The 21,938-nt window shown below is 36.9% G+C and overlaps 2 protein-coding genes across 3 annotated transcripts; both read left to right on the forward strand.

Moving 5' to 3' along the window:
- si:ch211-210p4.6 lies at positions 1-17,986 on the forward strand. Of its 2 annotated transcripts, none has more exons than XM_683840.9 (10): positions 1-114; positions 1,237-2,116; positions 5,826-6,120; positions 6,208-6,394; positions 7,708-7,892; positions 7,985-8,481; positions 9,984-10,132; positions 16,820-17,018; positions 17,140-17,207; positions 17,294-17,986. In XM_683840.9, exons 1-10 carry the CDS (start codon positions 99-101, stop codon positions 17,305-17,307), a joined length of 2,490 nt encoding a protein of 829 aa, XP_688932.3. In that variant the 5' UTR covers positions 1-98; the 3' UTR covers positions 17,308-17,986. The 2 variants fall into 2 exon arrangements, with proteins under 2 accessions (XP_688932.3, XP_073763382.1); XM_073907281.1 differs by having other exon boundaries at positions 9,984-10,126.
- Positions 17,987-19,869: 1,883 nt separating this feature from the next.
- ascl1b (achaete-scute family bHLH transcription factor 1b) lies at positions 19,870-21,297 on the forward strand. Its single transcript, NM_131231.1, is given in 2 exon segments — positions 19,870-20,508; positions 20,682-21,297. Coding segments are annotated over 2 exon segments (588 nt in total). The 5' UTR covers positions 19,870-19,952; the 3' UTR covers positions 20,714-21,297.
- Positions 21,298-21,938: the final 641 nt, after the last annotated feature.

Raw genomic sequence — 21,938 nt, forward strand, 5'->3', positions numbered from 1 at the left:
GAAAGTAAATAAAAGTCCATCCTAGATTGGTCTATGAGACATGAGGAAGTAGATTACCGAAGAAGAGAAAAAGAGTTTCTTTATCCTCTTTCAACAACATGGCCCAAATAAATGGTACGTTTACAATTTAATCTTAAGATAACGCTACATATGTGTATGACTGTGGTTGTATTACGTAAGAAATGCGAACATTATGCTAGTTTACAGTGTACAGAGAGTGTGACTTTCAGATTTTGCTGTATCATCGTACTGAATTGTTATCTTGACAAACAGTCATACACAGATTTGTTTTTGGAAAACAAAAAAGTAAAATTTGTTGCATTAATACAGATTTTCAATAACAACAAATACAAAAAAATACTGATCAATGAAATAAAAAAGCTTCATTAAATAGTAGGTTTATGAAATTAGAAATGTTACAGTATCAAATGTTCACTGCAAAAAAATGCTTTTCCTACACTGACTTTTTAATATTATTTTTTATTTAGTTTTATTAATTTTTTTTTTGCTGCCTGTTCAAACTGTTTATATAAATGAGCTGAAACAACACAATTCTTGAGTTTTTAAGGGGGACAACTTGGTTGTTTTATGTTTAATTCACTTTAAAAAAAAAAAAAAAAAACATAAGCTAACTCAGGCATGTCCAAACTCGGTCCTGGAGGGCCGGTGTCCTGCTGAGTTTAGCTCCAACTTGCTTCAAAACACCTGCAGGAAATTTCTAGTTTATCTACTAACAGCTTGATTTAGCTGGTTCAGGTGTGCTCGATTAGGGATGGAGCTAAACTCTCCAGGACACCAGCCCTCCAGGACTGGGTTTGTACACCACTGAGCTAACTTAATACATTTTTGTTAAGATGACATGAAGAGATTGTGTGGAATCCAACATTTTTTATAGTGTACTTAGATTTTTTTTTCCTGTTTCCAGTCCAAATGTCTAAAAATTCTCATATCAAGCCAGTGGGGTAAGAAAAATAATCTTATGTCAACAGGAAAAACAAAATTTTTTATACCCCATTGCCAGAATATTTTGATTGTTTTAAAGAACTTAAATATTTTGCTTGTCTAGAAAATTCGTCTTGACTTAAGAGTTTTTAGATATTTGGACTAGAAACAAGACAAAAAAATTGCTTTTTTTTGCATGGCATAGTAACATTTCACCCAAAGACATAGCTGCATTCAGAGAAACTGGAGTTTCCAAGTAATCTGCTTATGTATGTTTTTTTTTTTTTACTTTAGGAAATCCAAACACTCAAAACGAAGATGACTATTCAGGAAAGAAACTCAAAGCTCTTCCCAGACAGCTGCTCCAGAGAGGTGCCGATGCAGTAAAGGTGGAGCTACAGCGAAACCGACTCAGGCAAATCACTGATATCTCACAACTTACAAACCTCAAAGAGCTCAACCTGAGCAGAAATGAGATCACCGACTTTCCTGTGGAGATTAGAGCATTACGCCAACTCAAGACACTTTATTTGAATCAGAACAATATCAAAACCATCCCAGAAAATGTCTTCCCGTCTTTGGAAAAACTGAATTTCCTAAAGTTGAGCACCAATCGGCTTGAAAAGCTACCCAGTGACATTAGCAGATGCCAAGATCTAACCTATCTGAACCTGTCCAACAACTGCCTGAAGGATCTGTATCCTCTTGTGGGACTCTCGCGCCTAAAAGAGCTGTATATTGAGAGGAATCAGCTGGCAGAGCTACCAGACAGGCTTTTTCAAAACAGTAGCTTGAATGTGTTTAAAGCTAATGGCAATCCTCTGAGAAAGCCGCCTGGAGAAGTCTGTGCTGGAGGATTGAAAGATATTCAGAATTACTTTGCTATGCTTGAAGCAAATGCCCCAGATGTCTACACTGTGAAGACCATGTTTCTGGGCAACTCCATGGCAGGAAAATCCACTCTGTGCCGCAGTCTAAAGGAGGGTTGCCCTGTGCAAGTGGCAGAGGCCGATCGTACTGTAGGGATTGAGATCAGTGAATTTACAGTGAGAGATGGCAGTGATAGCATCCGTTTTTTATTTTGGGACTTCGCTGGACAAGAGGAATACTACATCACACATCATGTATTCATCACTCCTCAAGCCTTTGTCATTCTAGCCATCAACCTTTCCAGGTAAAGTCGATTTTTCTTGCAGTACAATATATTTTAAAGAGAATTTCCTAGCAATCGTCGATGAACTGTTACTTATTACTTCAGTAGTTTGTGCTACAACCTTTAGTCTGGGCTTTTGCTTTTCCAAACATTTAGATGATTTATGTTTGCATTGAAGGAGGGATCCCATCTACGTCAGTGTTTTAACCCTTGTGTACTGCTGGGAATGTTTTGATCCACCATGGGGTGATTTTTAGTGTTAATTTGGCCACAACTTCCTCTGTGTTTCAGCAAATGGAATGATTTTTGTGTGACGTCTTATTTTGACACATATTTTGTGAAAATGGTTTGAACATTTTTCAAAAACTCAGCAAGACACTCTGAGCACTACCCTTTTGTTATGTTTTTTGCCCTATTGACTTCCATTATGACATTTTAAATAATTGCAAAGCCACGCCACTAGGCCTGTCATAATATTTAATATAACAACTTACAGTGCAACACATGGTCATGACCGCAATCACTGTTGGTGATGCCGTATATATCGCCCATACATAAAAAACAATTCTAGCAACAATATTTAAAACTGCAAGGTGATTATATAGACCTATATTCACGATTTCACATAAATCAGCATGCCAAAAATAAATGATTTTCTTTTCTTCGTAGCTAATTAACATACAACTTGACTGCATAAAAATAATAGGTTAGATAACAAACAGGATTTATTTCTATTTTAAATTAAACGAAAATGAAAGAACTAAGAACTTAAACCAGCTCAAATGTTCTCGAATAAAACGTGTTACAATAATGTACAATTGTTAGTCGCTGGGTCATTTGACACTTTTATTACCACATTGCTGTAAAATTATTTCGTGCTTACACAAAAAAAGTCATCTTTCGTTTATAAACATGTAATATTTTTATGCTTTCCTCCGGGTGCTCCAGTTTTCCCCACAGTCCAAGACATGTGCTATAGGTGTATTGAATAAACTAAATTGGTTATAGTGTTTAGTGTGTATGGATGTTTCCCAATACTGGGTTGCAGCTGGAAGGGCATCCGCTAAGTAAAACATATTCTGCAATAGTTGATTCATTCTGCTTTGTCCACCTCTGAAATAGAGACTACGCCTAAGGAAAATAATTGAATGAATAATGCACACCTTAGGTGGTGCATTCAGGTATGCATTATTTTGTTGTAATAAACAGATTGGAGTCAAATATTGTGTATATACTTTAGGGTTGGGTGATGTCGACCAATTTTGCATCTTATGATGTCTAATGTGAAACATTGTGATGGACGATGGCATCGTCGTCGTAGGCGGCTTATGAATAATTAATTAAGTTATAAAGAATTAATTATTTGTAGCCTACAGTTTAACCTACCTGACCTGAATAATCTTTGTTTGGTCTTTGAGGATCTCGATGCCAGCTCAGCATCGTGATCTCTATCCGCCATAGGTGATGAACGATGGCATCTTCTATCAACTCAACCCTATAATACAACGGATACTACACTTAAAGACATTGTTCAGTTATTGTATTTCAAGACATTTGACCGGTTTTTGTCCGGCACATCTCATCCAAAGCCTTCGGTTGTGTTTTGATTTTATGCAATTGTTGACAGTTGTAGGCTGTGAAATTACTGAAATCATTTGATGTAGAGATATGAAACTGTAATTTGGTCTAAACCTGCCTGGATAACCTTTAGTGTGGTGGTTCACTGGAAATAATTGCACAGAATGTTGCATTTATTTACATCCAATTAGAATCAAGCATTCAACAGCTTATTATAATAGGATATAATTAAGCAAGATATCAGCTGTTGCAAACCACTATTTTTTTTTTTTTTTTTGAGAACACCACAAAGTGTTAAAAAAGATCACCTATAATTTCTATAAAAAATGGGACATTGTTATACTCTGGGTTTACATGTCCAATATGTTTTAGGCCAATGCAATAATATTAAAGGTCGCATGAAAAAAAAGAAAAGTTTTTTTTAGATGTAAGAATCAGTGTGTTAGTTTTAAGGGTATTTGAATGCTAGTGTGCTACAAAACAGCGTCAAAATTCAAGTTTAGAAGATATAAACCTGATATATAGTTGAAGTCAATATTATATTTTTTTCTTATTTAAATATTTCCCAAATGATGTTTAACAGCAAGGAGATGTTCACAGTATGTCTAATAATATTTTTTTTCTTCTGGAAAAAGTCTTATTTGTTTTATTTTGGCTGGAATAAAAGCAGTTTTTAAAATTAAAAAAAATCCATTTAAGGTTAAAATTATTAGCCCCTTTAAGCTATATATATATATATATATATATATATATATATATATATATATATATATATATATATATATATATATATATATATTTTTTTTTTTTTTTTTTTTTTTTTTTTTTCTCGATAATCTACAGAACAAAACATCATTATACAATAACTTGCTTAATTACCCTAACCTGCCTAGTTAACCTAATAAACCTAATTAAGCCTTTAAATGTCACTTTAAGCTGTATAGAAGTGTCTTGAAAAATATCTAGTCAGATATTATTTACTGTCATTATGGCTTAGATAAAATAAATCAGTTATTAGAAATGAGTTATTAAAAATATTATGCTTAGAAATGTGTTGAAAAAAAAAACTTCTCTCCATTAAACAGAAATTGGGGAAAAAATAAACGAGGGGCAAATCATTTAGTGGGGCTAATAATTATGAGTCACTCTTACTGGCAGGGCTGTGATAGCCTAAAAACTAAATGCCATTGGCTGTTTTTTTTAAAGAGGAGGAGCTACTCTATATATCACCCTCTCTTCCTGTTTCAGTTAAAATTCCGTCAAACACTGAATAAAAATGGCCCTTTCAAAGCACTTCACAGGAACTTACACATTAACTTTTTTAGGTAAAAGAAAATCCCCTTTATTTGAAGATTAAATGCACTCGGGTCACTTTAGCAACTGAAAAACTGGTGTCAATTTTTTTTTAAATGCCAAGATTTACTTAGTTTTTATATGTGCATGTTAGAGCTTGCACACAGTCGATTGCACAACCTTTCGAATTAAACTGCATTTGGTAACACACCCAAACACAGAACCAAAAACAAACTAGAAAAAAATCATCAGCTTGGTGTCATGGTGGCGCAATGAGTAGCACGATCGCCTCATAGAGTAGCAAGAAGGTCGCTGGTTCAAATCCAGGCTAGGTCAGTTGGCATTTCTGTGTGGAGTTTGCATGCTCTCCCCGTGTTTGCGTGGGTTTCCTCCGGGTGCTCTGGTTTCCCCCACAGTACAAAGACATGCTCTAAAGGTGAATTGAATAGGCCGGATTGGCCTAAGTGTATGTGTGTGAAAAAGTATGTTTCCCAGTGATGAGTTGCATCTGCTGCGTAAAACATATGCTGGATAAGTTGGTGGTTCATTCCGCTGTGATGACCCTTGATGAATAAAGGGACTAAGCTGGAAAGAAAATGAATGAATGAATGAATAAAATAAGCGTATAGTTTTGAGTGTTGTTGTTGTTGTTGTTGTAGTTCTGTCACCTCTGTTGTTGTCTGACTTTTAATCAATGGTCCAGTCCAGTCTTGACAACCTGTGAACAAACCTAGTAGTTTTGCTGTGTTGTGCACTGTGCTCACGAGAAAATACCCTGTGGAAATCTAATGCCCTCTGAGTATAACCTACTTCAGTGTGTACTGATGTATAACTAACTGAGTCTAATCATTTTTCCAAGTTACAAAATGGATGAAGCAACTTTCAAAGAGAACGTGGTCTTCTGGATTACAAATCTTCAGCTTCAAATACCCGATTCAGTGGTCCTGCTTGTGGGCACTCATGTTGACCAGTGCCAGGATGAGAATGAGGTGAAAAAAAAGAAAGAGCATATCGAAGAGCAGGTTAAAAAAATGCTTGACACACATACAGTGAATTTAGAGCAGCGGAGGAAGAACCTGCAGGAAGTGGATGACCCGTCTTCGAACTCTGAGCAGATAAATCAGATTGAAAGACTCACCGAGTACAAACTAAAGGTAATTTGGTTTAGTAATGCTGTCTATTTAAATACGCAACCATTGGAATTTCCTGACACAATCTGCTCCATCTTCTTTTATTATCAGGTCCTCGAATTGGTCCCCATAGATTGCACTAAACCGGCAGACATCGACAAGCTTAAAACACGCATCAAAGCTGAGGTTTTAAACAAAGATACATTCCCTAGCATAGAACAAACATTACCCAGAAGCTACTATGAGGTGGAGAATCATATCCAAGAGCTTCTGGAAAACGGTGACATTCCTGAGCATGGTAAGTAATTGTAACCTTTTATTTGCACTCACTGGCCACTTTATTTGGTATACCTTACCAGTACAGACTTGGACTTTTCCGATATAATAATTAGGCTGGCTTGTGTAGCAAGCCAGACTATTGTTATCCTATTTTTCTTCTGAGACTAAAAATTAAACTCTATCTCCTCCTAGAGCTTTCAAGCTATGACCACCAAACTCCCACCAGACCTCCAAACTGGTCTGACTCGGGTTGCTATATCTTTTCCGACTGATCCGACTTTTGGTTTTCCGAAAAACGTCCCAGGTCCGTCTGAAAAATCCCATTGACTTAACATTGGACCAAACTTTGTGACCTCATAAGTCTGCATCAGACTGTCCTACAGGCTTCTAACTGGGCTCATTTAACTCAAACTATCTAACTGCCAATAACTGATGAGCTTTTAACTTTCTGGCCACACCCTAGCAACCACTTTTGGGACCCTAGAAACTGTCCCATAGACTTCCACTGCAAAAGACTCTCATTGACTTTACATTGGGTCAAACTTTGTGAGCTCATAACTCTACATCAGACTGTCGCACAGACTTCTAACTGGGCTCATTTAACTCAGACTACCAAACTACCAACAACTGATGAGCTTTTAACTTTCTAGCCACACCCCTAACAACCAGATACGGCACCCTAGCAATGGTCCCATAGACTGCCATTATAGAGGTTCAGATTGATATCGTCATGCTGCAGTGTGATAGAGACATGGGTGTTGCTTTTAACTGTTCATACTGGCAAGAAGCTTTGATACATCATCAGTCTAAGCTGTCAATCCACTCCATAGCAACAAAACAGACTAACCTAGCAACGATATAACAGCAGCTATATCTCAGTATCAGAACATCGTAGAGAAGCGGGGGTTGGTTTGTTTGACTCATGCTAGCATACCATCCATCCATCCATCCATCCATCCATCCATCCATCCATCCATCCATCCATCCATCCATCCATCCATCCATCCATCCATCCATCCATCCATCCATCCATCCATCCATCCATCTATCTATCTATCTATCTATCTATCTATCTATCTATCTATCTATCTATCTATCTATTCATACTTTTTAAAACTGTTTAAACTAAATAAACTATTACCATCAGGCTTTCACAAGCCAGCCTCAAAGTTTGTTCTCAAACTTTAAGAATCTAGTTTGTAATTAATACCTGAAGTAACTTAAAGAACACAACACTGACCCTGGTCAGTTGAGTTTAACGGTGGTCTTAATAAGAAACCTCTAGCAGTACATATTGTGCCTTTCTTAATTCTTAAATGTGCACCTTAACAGGTGTTGTGAGTCAAGATGTCCTCTTGTGTGAACTGAAGAACAGGCTAACCACACTAGACGATGATAAACTGAAATTAATTCTTCAGTATCTTCATCGAATTGGCGTCATCATGTGGTACAAGGAAATCCCCGAACTGCAGGAATCTTTGTTTGTGAAACCATCATTCCTGATCTCATTGTTTAAGGTTCATGCAATAAACATTCAACCATTACAAGTCTATCATTGGTGATGCACTGTACCTATCACATAAAATCTTCTCTCTTGATTCTGTCACAGACTGTTGTGAGACATGATCTTGTCCAGGAGCTGAACAAGATTTCCTCTGCGCAGCGGAAGTCAGAAAACGCCCTTGTGGTAGATAAGAAAAGATGGATCAGGGACTATGAAGAGAGAGCATCCTTAAGCAATGTGGCTATTAGGATCCTTGTGCGGACTGAGCTCGAGAAGATCTATGAATCTGCAGATAAAGAGCTCATTGAAGAGGTGGTTGGGTCCAAAAACAAAGAGGGAAGTCTCCTATCGCTGCTAAAACACTTTGATGTATGTCTGTCAACCAAACACAACAGCGGTCTCAATCCAAAAGCCAACGAATTCTGTCCGAAAAAAGATTGGGTGCCCTCAAATCCCACTGTATATGAGCTAGATGCATGTATGTTCCCAAGTTTCCTGCCAGACAACATGCAGGTGGAGCGAGAGTGGGGATCTAACAGTTCAGAAGACCTCAACATCCGGGTTTACCTTATGCCTGAGATACCACATGGTTTCTTCCACAGGTGAATGTTTACGCTTGTATTTTTTAGACTAAAATAAGCACTTGTCGTTGAAGAACATTTTTTATTTACTCAGTCTAGATATTCAAGGGGATAGTTCACACCAAAAATTGCTTACTCACCCTTTATTTGTTTCAAACCTTTGGGTTTTTTCTGTTGAACACAAGATAAGATGTTTAAAATATATATTCTATATCTAACTATATATATACACAGTTGGTTCCATAAATATTTGGACATCAACACAATTCAAACATTTTTGGCTCTATATACCAGCACAATGGATTTGAAATGAAACGAACAAGATGTGCTTCATCTGCAGACTGTCAGCTTTAATTTGAGGGTACTGTACACTGTAGGAATTACGACAGTTTGCATACAAGTGGGAGGCACATATGCAAACTTGCAAACATATGCAAACTAATGCATTGTCATATATATATATATATATATATATATATATATATATATATATATATATATATATATATACAGTATATATATATATATATATATATATATATATATATATATATATATATATATATATATATATATACATATATATACCCCTGAATTATTAGCACCTCTGCTCATTTTTCCCCTAATTTCTGTTTAATGGAGGGAATATTGTTTCAGCACATTTCTAAGCATAATAGTTTTAAAAACTTATTTCTATTAACTGATTTATTTTATCTTTGTCATGATGACAGTAAATAATATTTTACTTTTCAAGACACTTCTATACAGCTTGAAGTGACATTTAAAGGCTTAACTAGGTTAATAAGGTTAACTAGGCAGGTTAGGGTAATTATGCAAGTTATTGTATAACGATAGATTGTTTTGTAGACTATGGAAAAAAAAATTAGCTCAAAGGGGCTAAAAATTTTGTCCCAAAAATGTTTTGTTTTTTTTGTCAAAAGCTGCTTTTATTCTAGCCAAAATAAAACAAATAAGGCCTTCTTCAGAACAAAAAAAATATTATCAGACATACTGTGAAAATTTCCTTGCTCTGTTAAAAATCATTTGAGAAATATTTAAAAAAGAAAAAAAAATCAAAAGGGGGCTAATAATTCTGACTTCAACTATATATATTTATTTATTTATTTATAATAACATATAGTATAACATAATGGAGTTCAATGATGAAAACACTAGTCAAGCAGAATCTGGCCTTGCTATGATTTGCTTACTGCATTGTCCACTATCTATCGAGCAACAGTTTTAAAAAAATCTGATTCATTCACATTTAATTGAAATAATTAATTCAAGTCAGCTATTTTAGAGCTTAACAATAAAACAAACAAACAAAAGGTTATATAAAATGTGAAATGATGATCTGCCAACCCCTCTTCAAATGAGATTGCAGGCCAAATCAAAGGTTTCCATATGCCAACTTTGACCAGCAGGCCCTTGTTTTGGGTTTTCTGCTTTAAATGATTTGGTTGTAAGAGTATTATCTTGGATGAATAGTATAAGGTTTAAAACTGATGCTTGCTTCACAGGCTGGTCGTCAGGACTTGCTCCTTTTATTCTCCATTCTGGATAGGAAAGGACCAGTGTATGCTGTGCTGTGGTGATAAACGTGTTCTGCTCAGAGAGCGGCGTTTTGACGAGGACCAGTTCATTGAGATACGCTGCAAAGAAAGTGCGCGTGAGTTCCCTCTTTTTTATTACATTTACTTTCTGTAGTGTATTTTTTGCATTTCTATTATCTCAAGTAGATTGAAATATGCATAATCTATGCAAATGTTTTAAGGTTGGTCATTTTTTTAAAAAATTTGTTATTCAACAAGACTCCATGAATAAAAACAAATGGTAAAAAAAAACAAAAAAAGGCTCCAACACACAATTTTTTTAAGACTATGTTTTTTTTTATAAATGCTAAGACACTTTTCTTGAAACTATCAATCTTTTTCTCACAACATTAATCAAGGCAAATCCTCAAACTGTATTCACAAAGCTCTAGACATTTCTAGCAAGATCAGTAAAACTTACGCATATGAATAGCATGTTATAATACACTCAAAGGCAGTGTTTCTCAACCATGTTTCTGGATGTCAAATCCCACTGTCCATGTCATGTCACCATGTCACTGCATGTTTTGGATATCTACTTTATTACACCTATTACAGATCGTTTAGTCTCTGCTAATAAGCTGATGATGTGAATCATGTGCGTTTGGTTAAGGAGACATGGAAAATGTGCAGATCAACCACGTTCTCCAGGAACGTGGTTGAGAAACACTACACAAAGGCATGCAGTTGGAAATGTACTCAACAAGAGACTTGTTAGGTTCACAAGGTCTGCACAATATTGCATGTTTTTGTCTGCAGTATACAAAATAATTTCACCATAACCAAAGTCATCAAGTAGCTCTATTTGGAAAGATTTAATCATTTTAGAGCAACAGGGATGGTTTTGGTGGGCAGTGCATCTGCATAAAATATCATATAAAAATGACATGCAATGATAAATGGAATAAAGCAGTGCTTCCTACAGGCGCACGATGCGTGTGGCATGATTTGTTGCTATTTTCAGATCAGTGCAACCTTAACTTTCATGTTTTGCACCCTGTTGTTTAAATAGCAAATTCATTTTCACCACTTTGTGGACTCATGGGTGTGCTGGTCTATAAAGGATGTGTGTTAAGGCGCATTGCTAGTTTGAGACGTTAGTTCAAACGCTTAATACTCAGGATCTACAGCCATACACAAATATCTTTACATATGAAAAAACGTTACAAAAATTATTATTTTCTACATAAATATAAAAACCACTGACTCCATGCCTTCCTCATCTCGGGGGGCTTTTTTCAGTTCATTCATGACAATTTGCATTTGTGTAATATTTATTATTAGTATTTTATTTTATTTCTTTGCATTTTATATTAATAATAATAATACATTTTATTTAAAGGCGCCTTTCTAGCAACTCAAGGACACCGTACAATCAACAAGAGGCATAAAACAACAAGAGAAATAATAAAATATACACAACAATAGTGCAGATAAAATTAAGTATTAAAAGCCATCTTAAATAAGTGGGTTTTAAGGCTTGATTTGAATAGTGTGAGGGAGTCAATGTTTCTGTTGGCAGGTGGTAGTAAGTTCCAAAGCCACGGAGCAGAGCGGCTAAATGCTCTGTTGCCCATAGTTGAAAGACGAGAAGAGGAAACAGACAAGTGAAGGGAGGAAGAAGATTGCAGAGTGCGAGAAGAAACAGAAATGTGGATGAGGGCAGACAAATATGGAGGGGCGAGATTGTGGATGGCTTTAAATGTAAACATTAAGATTTTAAAGTCAATTCAAAAATGAACAGGTAACCAATGAAGCTGCTGCAGGACAGGGGTGATGTGATATGAAGGAGTTCTGGTGACAATATGGCTGTGGACGGATACGGACGGATACGGCTCTGGACGGATACGGTGCTGGACCAACTGAAGCTTACGGAGAGATTTATGAGTGAGACCAAAGAGAATAGAGTTACAGTAATCTAAACGAGATGTGACAAGGCTATGAACGAGAACAGCAGTGGCATGAGGGGTAAGAGAAGGGCGGAGACGGTTAATGTTGCTTGGGTGGAAGTAAGCAGACCGGGTGATGTTATTGATGTGAAAATCAAAACATAGGGTGGTGTCAAGGATGACACCCAGACTTTTAACCTGTTTAGAGGGATAGATGGAACAGTCGTCAATTGAAAGAGAAAAGCTGTAAGTTTTAGAGAGTGTTAGTTTAGTACCAACAAGCAAAACCTCAGTTTTTTTAACTATTTCGTTTGAGAAAGTTAAGAGAGAGTCAGGACTAGATTTCTGCTAAGCAGACTGTGAGGGATGTAGGTGGAAAACAAGAAGACGGTTTGCCAGAGAGATATAGCTGGGTGTCATCCGCATAGAAGTGAAACTGTATGTTATATTTACAGAGAATATTACCAAGTGAAATGAGATAGATGATAAAAAGTAGGGGCCCCAGGACTGAGCCCTGGGGAACACCTGAAGAAACTGTGAAATGCTGAGAAGTGAATGATTTTAGATGAATAAACTGAGTGCGGCCAGAGAGATACATTTTATATATATATTTGATTTAGTAAAATCAAGTTGGGGACAAATGGGGCACAAGAATAGGATGTGTCTTTTGATGTAACTCAGTTTTTTGACCACGCTTTGTTATTATTGTTCATTTTTTCATTTGCTGGAAAGTAGAACTAAATTTACAAATAGTTTTGAAACAAATCTTTGCGTTTAACAAGCTAAATTACATATGTAGGCTAATGGATGTCTTCAGTGCAGTGTGTACAACACCGTTTCCTTATCCACGCAAGTAAAGGAGTAAAGAGTAAAAGTAAAGAAAAAGTAAAGATTCCAAATGGAGGAGGCTCGTTCTTTATCTTTCGCTAGTGAAGCGTTCAGTTTTTCCATTCAGTTTTTTCACTTACAAAACAATAGCAAATGTACCATGGCGTGATGCAACTGACTTTTAAAGGGAATAAGACGTGAGACTCTGATTGGTTGATTGCACGTTATGCTCAAAACATAACCATAACTCATTAAGAGATTAAGCACAACCCTGTTAGACTGTATTTTTCTGTCCTTAAAATAGCAAAAGTGGATTCGGACACACCCTTAATGCTTTTGCACTATGCGCTTTAGACTTTGTGCCTTGATCGTTAAAATAGAGCCCATAGACTTTACTTGGGAGGGCTGGCCAGGTATATGAACGGCCGCCCACATATATTTTGATAACAGTTTTTTTTTTTTTTTAACCAACATTATCATCCTTATACACTATTTGTATCGGTTTAAGATAGCCAAACATTCATGTTTAATTAACCAGTGGAAAATCTTCTCTCGCCCCATTTTGTACTGCATATTGTGTGTGTGCCAGAACTGTCAACACCACTTATTCAAACAGTCTCACATGCTCTGCAGAGACCCTCAGAAAGGCGTCATTTTAAGGCTTAAAAATGCATCCATCAGTTTCTAAATCTCCTTAAATGTCCGGGAGTTGACTTTGGTTTCACTTTCTAAAGTTGTTGCATTACTTTTTTATTAAAGACTACTTTCCACTTGACTTCACAGCAGACCTTCTGAATTCTTTAGCCTAAACGATTCAAAAACCATTATACTCTGAGAGGACGAAATGACATCCTAACTGGCTGCAAAATATATGTACATTATTAAAAATAGTCAGTCAACTTATTTGCCTTATTTAAGTAATCTACACTTTTTATTCTAACTATTAATGAATTGTTAATAAATATGATCCATTTTAGAGATATTGTCTGTTTTTATTAATTTTTCCTGTAGTTTATTTCTCATTTGCTGTATAAATTATTTATTTGATGATGTTGATATTTTACATATTTTATACATATCTAAAATGCTTTGGCAATACTATACTAAATGTCATGCCAATAAAGCAACCTGCACCTAATAAATAGAAGTATTTTTAAGTAAACTTAACCACATTATTTTTTGTGTCACATGTAGTAACCATTTATGTGCTGTGGGTAAAGCACATGTTTCAATCCGGATACCACCACAAGTATATTTCAAACCTGTGGAAAGCACTGTAAAGGTTTTTTAAATGTACATTTTTGTAATTAACACTTTAGTTTAAGCTAAAAATAAGTCCCTCTGTGAGAAAGCACCCCTACTCAACATTATGTCTTCATTCTGGGCTCTGCCTAGCATATCACAGGCAAAGGAACAACCCTTTTCTCACCCACATTCTCTTCCTTTCTATCTCAGATTATCTCCATTCATTGTTCATATCGAAATTCAGTGTGTCTGTGCTGCCTGTGCTTATTTTGGCTCATGTTTTGCACAGTTGGTACAGAACTGGCTCATATTTCGCACAGCTGGTTTGATCCCATCATAAGATACCAGTGAACAATTTTGAACAATTTTTGCCGTGTGTGTAAATGCTGAGAATTGTGTTTGTGAGCATCACAGTGCAGTAAGAGTGTTTTGGTTAAAGATTAGTTTTGATTTTCAAACTTGTCAAAGGTGATTGTGAAAAACAGCAACTTGTTTTTCAGCATAATATTATGTGCACAGATACACTGTATACAGCAATCACAGCCTGATCTCACAAGGAAACGTAAGCATTTTACATTTTGACAGTTAAGTGGCTAATTCGTACAAATTGGTACAAGTTTAGTAATACCAAAATGTACGATTTTAAAAAGGAGGCGTGGCACCAAACCCCACCCCTAACCTCAACCGTCATTGGGTGATGAGCAAATCGTACTAAATTGTACAAATTAGATTGTACAAATTTTAAATGGATTAGCCACTTAATCAAAAAGTTACGAATTGCATCAGATTGCGTTGGCATTTATGTTGGACTGATGAAATTTACAGCAAGTGAATCCAGTATTAATTACAAAGTCATTACAAAGTAAATTAATTTTAGCATTAAATTAATTATGAATTTCAATCTGTTAATGCTTTCAAACAATCTGTGTTGTATGAAGTGTCATAGAAAGATTTCTTGATTCCTTCAAATAAAGAAAATCTGTATGAATTCAGTTTAAATCATACAAACCAAAAAAGTTCATCAACAGAAATGCAACGGTGACAAATGTATGTAATATAAAGCATTTCATTTTGTTGTGTTTTTCCATGTGGCCATTAGATGCAAGTAATCGGTAAATAGGTGTGGCATTTTAATGAAAGTGTTAAACAAGAGTGGTACGTGCTTTCTGTTTTGAAGATGAAAATTTTGGTATACGTGTATTCAATATTTGAGGGGGCCTACATTGCAAGCTTTTAATGTGAACATTGTAAAAAAAACAAAAAAAAACATGTACAAAACTGTACCGTATTTGCACAACTGTATAGGCCTTTGTGATAGGCCTTTAATACACTCACCGGCCACTATATTAGGTACACCTTTCTAGTACTGGGTTGGACCCCCTTTTGCCCCTCTTGTTGAGATTCAACAAGGTACTGGAAATATGCCTCACAGATTTTGGTTTATATTGACATGATAGCATCACACTGTTTGTCGGCTGCACATCCATGATGTGAATCTTCCGTTAAACCACAGGGGAGGCCATTTGTGCACAGTGTACTCATTGTCATGTTCAAGAAACCAATCTGAGATCATTCATGATTTATGACATGGTGCATTATCCTGCTGGAAGTAGCCATCAGAAGTTGGGTACACTGTGGCCATAAAGGGATGGACATGGTCAGCAACAATTCTCAGGTAAGTTGTGGCATTGACACGATGCTCAATTGGTACTAATTGGTACTAATGGGCCCCAAAGTGTGCCAAGAAAATATCCCCCACACGATTACACGGCCACCAGCAGCCTGAACCATTGATTCAAGGCAGGATGGATTCATGCTTTCATGTGGTTGACATCGAGATGTAACCCTACCATCTTAATGTGTAAACTGTAGCCTCAGTTTCCTGTTCTTAGCTGACAGGAGTGGCAGCCGGTGTGGTCTTCTGCTGCTGTAGCTCATCTGCCTCAAGGTTGGACATGTTGTGTGTTCAGAGATGCTCTTCTGCATACCTCGTTTGTAACGAGTGGTTATTTGAGTTTCTGTTGTCTTTCTATCAGCTTGAACCAGTCTGGCCATTCTTCTCTGACCTCTGGCATCAAAAAGGCATTTATGCCCACAGAACTGCCGCTCACTGGATATTTTCTCCTTTTCAGACCATTCTATGTAAACCCTAGAGATGGTTGACTGTGAAAATCTCAGTAGATCAGCAGTTTCTGAAATACTCAGACCAGCCCGTCTGTCACCAACAACCATGCCACGTTCATAGTCACTTAAATCACCTTTCTTCCCCATTCTGATGCTCTGTTTGAACTGCAGCAGATCATCTTGACCATGTCTACATGCCTAAATGCATTGAGTTGCTGCCATGGGATTGGCTGATTAGAGATTTGCATTAACGAGCAGTTGAACAGGTGTACCTAATAAAGTGGCCAGTAAATGTATGAGTAGGCCTACATTGCAAACATTTCATGTGTACATTGTAATAATATATTATTATTAATTATAATTATTAACTAATTATTATCATCATTATAATTATGATCATTATTATTATTATTATCGAAGTGCATCTGCATGTCTGTATTACTTATTTTAAAATAATATCAGCAATTTTATTTAAAAGTTTGAGGAAAGACTTTTCACCTAGAGAAAAGGGAATTTTATAAGTGTACTAAGCTTAATGTGATTTACAGTGGAATAGCTTATTTTCATGAACAAAACCCAGCATTCCCTAATTTGATACCATCTTTGGTAATGACTTTAGTTTTAATGCACTGTATGTAATAAATAAAACTATATAAGCTTCCTTTTTTTCTCCTGCAGTTGAAACCTCAGAAGACATTCAGAAAGCATGGAAAGTGATAAAAGAGATCATGAAACGTCTGGACAGGCTTAAAGAGCAGTGGCAAGGCTTGTGCCAGAAAGTGCACAGCCCCTGCAAAGCCCAGGACTGTGAGGATTTCTTTGAATGGACTGACTGGCATGACTGGTTAGAAGATTCAGAGACAAACAGGTTTAATTTGTACGTTTTCATTTAATTTCCAATTATTTGCGTGTTTTCAACAGCATTATTGGTTCTCTTTTAACATATTTGTAGTGTTTTTAATCCTATTGTAGTAAACTCACTCAATACTGTGTTACAGGGGACTAGAGGAAAAAACCACATGCCGTAATGGACACCAGCGAAGGACAGAGTTGCTGTTCCCCAGAAGTAAATGCTTTCATTTAGAGAAATACAACAAACCTTTATTGTTTTTCCTTTTATTAATAATAAAATATATTTATTTTTATCTGCAGCTCCTGATGCCTAGGATGGACAATAAATGAACCTTGATTTGACTTCATGGACAGAGTTTGACATCCCTTCATGGATAGAGTTTGACATCTCAGCTTTAAACAGTTTAAACCACTTTGTTTACAGAATCAGCACAACAGCAGTGTAAAATTTTCGATATGCACTTTGTGCATATGTTTAATGCACTTTATCTTGCTGAGAAAAGCAACATAAACCATCATAGGTTTTTAATGGTTATATAATGAAAATTATATTGGTTTTAATGGAAATTTGAATGGTTTTTTGGGTCTTCACTGATAATTTTTACATTTTATTGATGGCATGTTAAAACCAGTAAATTCTAATGGAATATGTCCTAAAGCACATGCAAAAGTACTACGTTTAATGGTTAAAATTTGAGGGTTTGCAAAATTTCTTACAGCCAAAACTATTACAGCTTCTGTTTTGTTCAGCAGGGAATTTATTTCATATTTTATGATTTCATATATGGAGGTGTTTAATATTACTAAAGGGAAAACTCTCAGTCAAGAATTGTTCAGTACGAGATGTTGTCTTGTAAATACATGTTGTTGCCACTAGGGGGTGACAATGTATATCTATACGTTTACTGCTCACAGTCTGTTCACTCTGTGTTTAAAGCAGAACTGGCTTGAACCTGTAAAGGATTGTTCAATAAAGCTGTGAGATTCCTCAAAGTCTCTTATTGTTAGCCTTTAATTGCTTCTAAAAAGCCGTCATTACGAACAAACAATACAAACAAATAACAGGCTTACGTATTGAACTCTCTAGCAAGTTGTTTTGTTGTGTTTTTATTTATTTATCAGAAGCAGTTTGTCTATTTGCATCAAAGTTTTAATTAGAATGTTTGGTTTTCTTTATTTTCAGTATTTTCATCTGTCTGTTCATGTTCTGTTTCATCTTATTTAGTTATAAAGCTGTCTTAATCAGTTTTACAATTACAATGGTTCCCTTGGAGTATTCTCTTTCTCGCTCTCTCCCACACACAAGCACACACACAGAGAGTGAGAGGATAGTTCCCATTGACTTAATATGTTTCTGTTTTTCATTAAAAAGATAGTTTCCTTCTTTCTTTAAAATATCTTCTTTCGTGTTCGATAGAAGAAAGAAACTCAGACAGGTTTGAAACAAGTGGAGGATGAGTAAATGATGACAGAATTTTCAGCTTTGGGTGAACTGTCCCTTTAAGGTCCAGCTGACCATCAATATGTAGTTAATTTCAAAGTTTCTTATGCTTGTGGAAACATTTGGCCTTAAAATATATAAATAAACTATTCCCCTAACAAACCATTAGACATTAGAAACTTTGGTGCTTCGAATTTTGGCACTTTAGTGAATACACTACACATACAGAAATAAAAGTTTGCGAGTTGTCACTGGGGTGGTACCTTTTCAAAAGATACACATTTGTACTTAAAGAGTCCATATTGGTACCTTAAAAGTATATATTAGTACCTAAATATTTTAAGAGGAATCATTTTGTACTTTTTAGGTACTAAATTTAGTATTTAGTATTATAAATTTAGTTCAGATTTATATGTACCCTTGAGGTATTAATATAGACCTTTTAGGCACAAATTTGTATCTTTTGAAGGTACCACCCCAGTGACAGCTCCCTTTATTTCTCTGAATGTATGACATATCAGTCTGTCACTTTGTTTACTGTATTAGATTAGATCTACTGTATATTCTGATGCTCTTTGTTGGTTTGATATTTTTATTGTCTGTATTTCTAAGTTGCTTTGTACATACAAAAAACTGAATTATTTGATAAATTTTTATGGCCTGCTCTGTTATTAACCTTTTTCACCTTGCCCATAACCATGGTTTTATTATAATGAAAGTGTAGCAATCGTGTTCTGGAGCGTTGAAAACCATGGTCAATTGTTATGAGGGACATCTCAATTAGTTATTAAAGTATTAGTAGACAGTCTATAACACTTTTTATGATAGCCCAACAACAGATTCTGCTAACTAAAAGTAACTGTTGTATGTACATGTCAACTTAACCTGTAAACCACCCACAACCTGACAGTCCACAAATACTTTCCCATAACGAAAGTTATTTGTCGTGTAGTTTCAAAGTTTCTTTTAGTCAACAGAGTGTTTTTCACAACCGAAAGTTCACCACAATAAGCCTGATTGTACTATTTTGAGCTCTTGTTTATTCAGGAGGCTATCCAAAGCACTCTGGACACTTGGAGAGACAACAGGTGATTATTAAGCGTCTAAAAACTTGTCAAACCACCGTATTATTGGATAGTAATGCTCAAATCAGCTAACTTTACGTTCCACAACACAGCAGATCCGCGTGCGCCTGGGTGATCATGATTTCACACAGATCGGCAGCGCCTCTTACGCGTGGCGCAGTGCGCGCACAGAATAGTTCCTTTGAGTTTGTCAAAGCCACGCGCCCGGCGCGCGAAGCCCGAGCAGGGGATTCATGCAGGGGGCGGGCTCTTCTTTTGGGAGCGTGCGGTCCGAAAGGGGGTGGAGGTGTGGCGCACGTGTAGAAAAGGGAGAGCAAGTTGCTTTCCCCTCAAACCAAGCAGGTGAATCGCTTCTTGCGACCCACGCGAAAGGCACGAGAGCGGCGCATTACTCGCAAACTCCCCCTCTATTTATCTATTTATTTCACGCGACATGGAGGCAACTGTCGTCGCTACGACGCAACTGACACAAGACTCGTTTTATCAGCCTTTCTCGGAGAGCCTGGAGAAGCAGGACAGGGAGTGTAAAGTGCTGAAGAGACAGCGCTCGAGCAGCCCGGAGCTGCTCAGGTGCAAGAGGAGGCTGACCTTCAACGGACTGGGCTACACAATCCCTCAGCAGCAACCCATGGCGGTGGCGCGGCGCAACGAGCGCGAGAGAAACCGCGTCAAGCAGGTCAACATGGGCTTCCAGACGCTTCGCCAGCACGTACCGAACGGAGCGGCGAACAAGAAGATGAGCAAAGTGGAGACGCTGCGCTCCGCCGTGGAGTACATCCGAGCCCTGCAGCAGCTGCTGGACGAGCACGACGCCGTGTCGGCTGTGCTGCAGTGCGGCGTCCCGTCTCCATCCGTCTCCAACGCGTACTCGGCGGGTCCGGAGTCTCCGCATTCAGCCTACTCCTCCGATGAAGGAAGCTACGAGCATCTCAGCTCCGAGGAGCAAGAACTGCTGGACTTCACCACATGGTTCGACAGATACGAATCAGGTACGAGCAGTTTTCGGACTTTTTAACTTTTTACAGATCATGGGCCCCACCATCAACCTCACAGCAAATATATTTAAGGCCCTCTGTTTCAAGTCTTCAGTTTTATACAAGAACTGAATTACGATCATTTTGGTTTATGCCTGCGTCTCATAACTTTAATTGTTGTATTACAGGTGCTTCAATGGCTACTAAAGATTGGTGCTGAAGAGACAGCAAGTGACCAGTCCTGGTCTTTGATTTGCTGCATGCTGGTGCCCATGAAGGACCCGAGTTCGTTGACTGAGCAAAGGACACTCACAGGACATTTTCTCCAGCAATGCACACAGATGATGCAAGTTTCCAAATGTGACAACTGCACGGGACTTTCGGAGTACGAGGATGTCTAAACTGCTGACTTGTGTCTTGTCACCTCATTCTGTGTTCAACGTTTTGCCCTGCTGATGCAATACTGTCTGAATGAGCACATTTTGAATGAGCCAGTGTGTTCCTATCATATTGTACAAATAACGAGGTGACCAGTCGTAGTTTTAAGTAATTGAGGAAACATAGTATCAGGTCCCTTATACAGCGTCTGCAAGGGGATACACTAACGTTACACTAGGAAGCCCATGCACAGGCAAACTGTATATTACAATATTTTGTGCTAGATGTGTGGCAGTGTTTTTATACCGGATGAATAACTTTTGTATCAAAGTGTGCACTTGTGTGTTTTTATACAAACTTGTGTATATGCAATTTTTTTATGAAGAGAAACCTATTTTATGTAAAATAAAGATTTTATTTATTCAGATAAATGTCTTGTGTGTATCTAAAAAAAACCTCCAAATATACTTTTTAAAAAGCATAACCACAATTTTTTTCTATGGTATCCAAAAATATATCAGAAATATGGCTGATTTACCTACACTAACATACATATTCACAGCAATATAGGACAACTGTTTTGAATTCAACAGTTCTTGTTATAATATTTAGCTTCAATCCTTGAGAGAAAGTTTCTTTATAGGGCTTTCCAATCCTCTTGATTGCAAATATTTTATAAAACAATTGCCATTGAGTATGTCAGCATGGTGTAACTAATGGTAGTCATTTACTGTATAAGCACAAAGGAGAATGACAGGCAGCTGTAGACTGGACGCAACCTTGGGATACAGTGTGTGAACAGTTAATTTTTAAGCAACAACAAAAAGTTGAAGAGTAAAGCAATTTATAACCCCTGAATACCTTTGTGGTGGAACCAATGTGTCCGTACCAACCTATGGAGGCTGTGAATAGACGTCAGCAGAAGACTAATGGTGATGAACTAACTGTCCTGGAGGGCATCCAAAATTTCCTACCAATGTCTGGTTTCCCTTTTTTCCCCTGTTCAGATTTAGCATATATGCTGGAATCAGCAAAGATAAAGAGGTCTGTGTAGGTTTGTGCAATTC

This window comes from Danio rerio, chromosome 7, assembly GCF_049306965.1.
Source record: "Danio rerio strain Tuebingen ecotype United States chromosome 7, GRCz12tu, whole genome shotgun sequence".
Taxonomy (NCBI): Eukaryota; Metazoa; Chordata; class Actinopteri; order Cypriniformes; family Danionidae; genus Danio; species Danio rerio.

What these genes read in the sequence shown, in the direction of transcription:
- si:ch211-210p4.6 (XM_683840.9), top strand. An exon ending in TCACCGAGTACAAACTAAAG is followed by an intron (nt 6,121 to 6,207) that starts GTAATTTGGTTT and finishes TTTTATTATCAG; the next exon opens with GTCCTCGAATTGGTCCCCAT. An exon ending in CGGTGACATTCCTGAGCATG is followed by an intron (nt 6,395 to 7,707) that starts GTAAGTAATTGT and finishes GCACCTTAACAG; the next exon opens with GTGTTGTGAGTCAAGATGTC.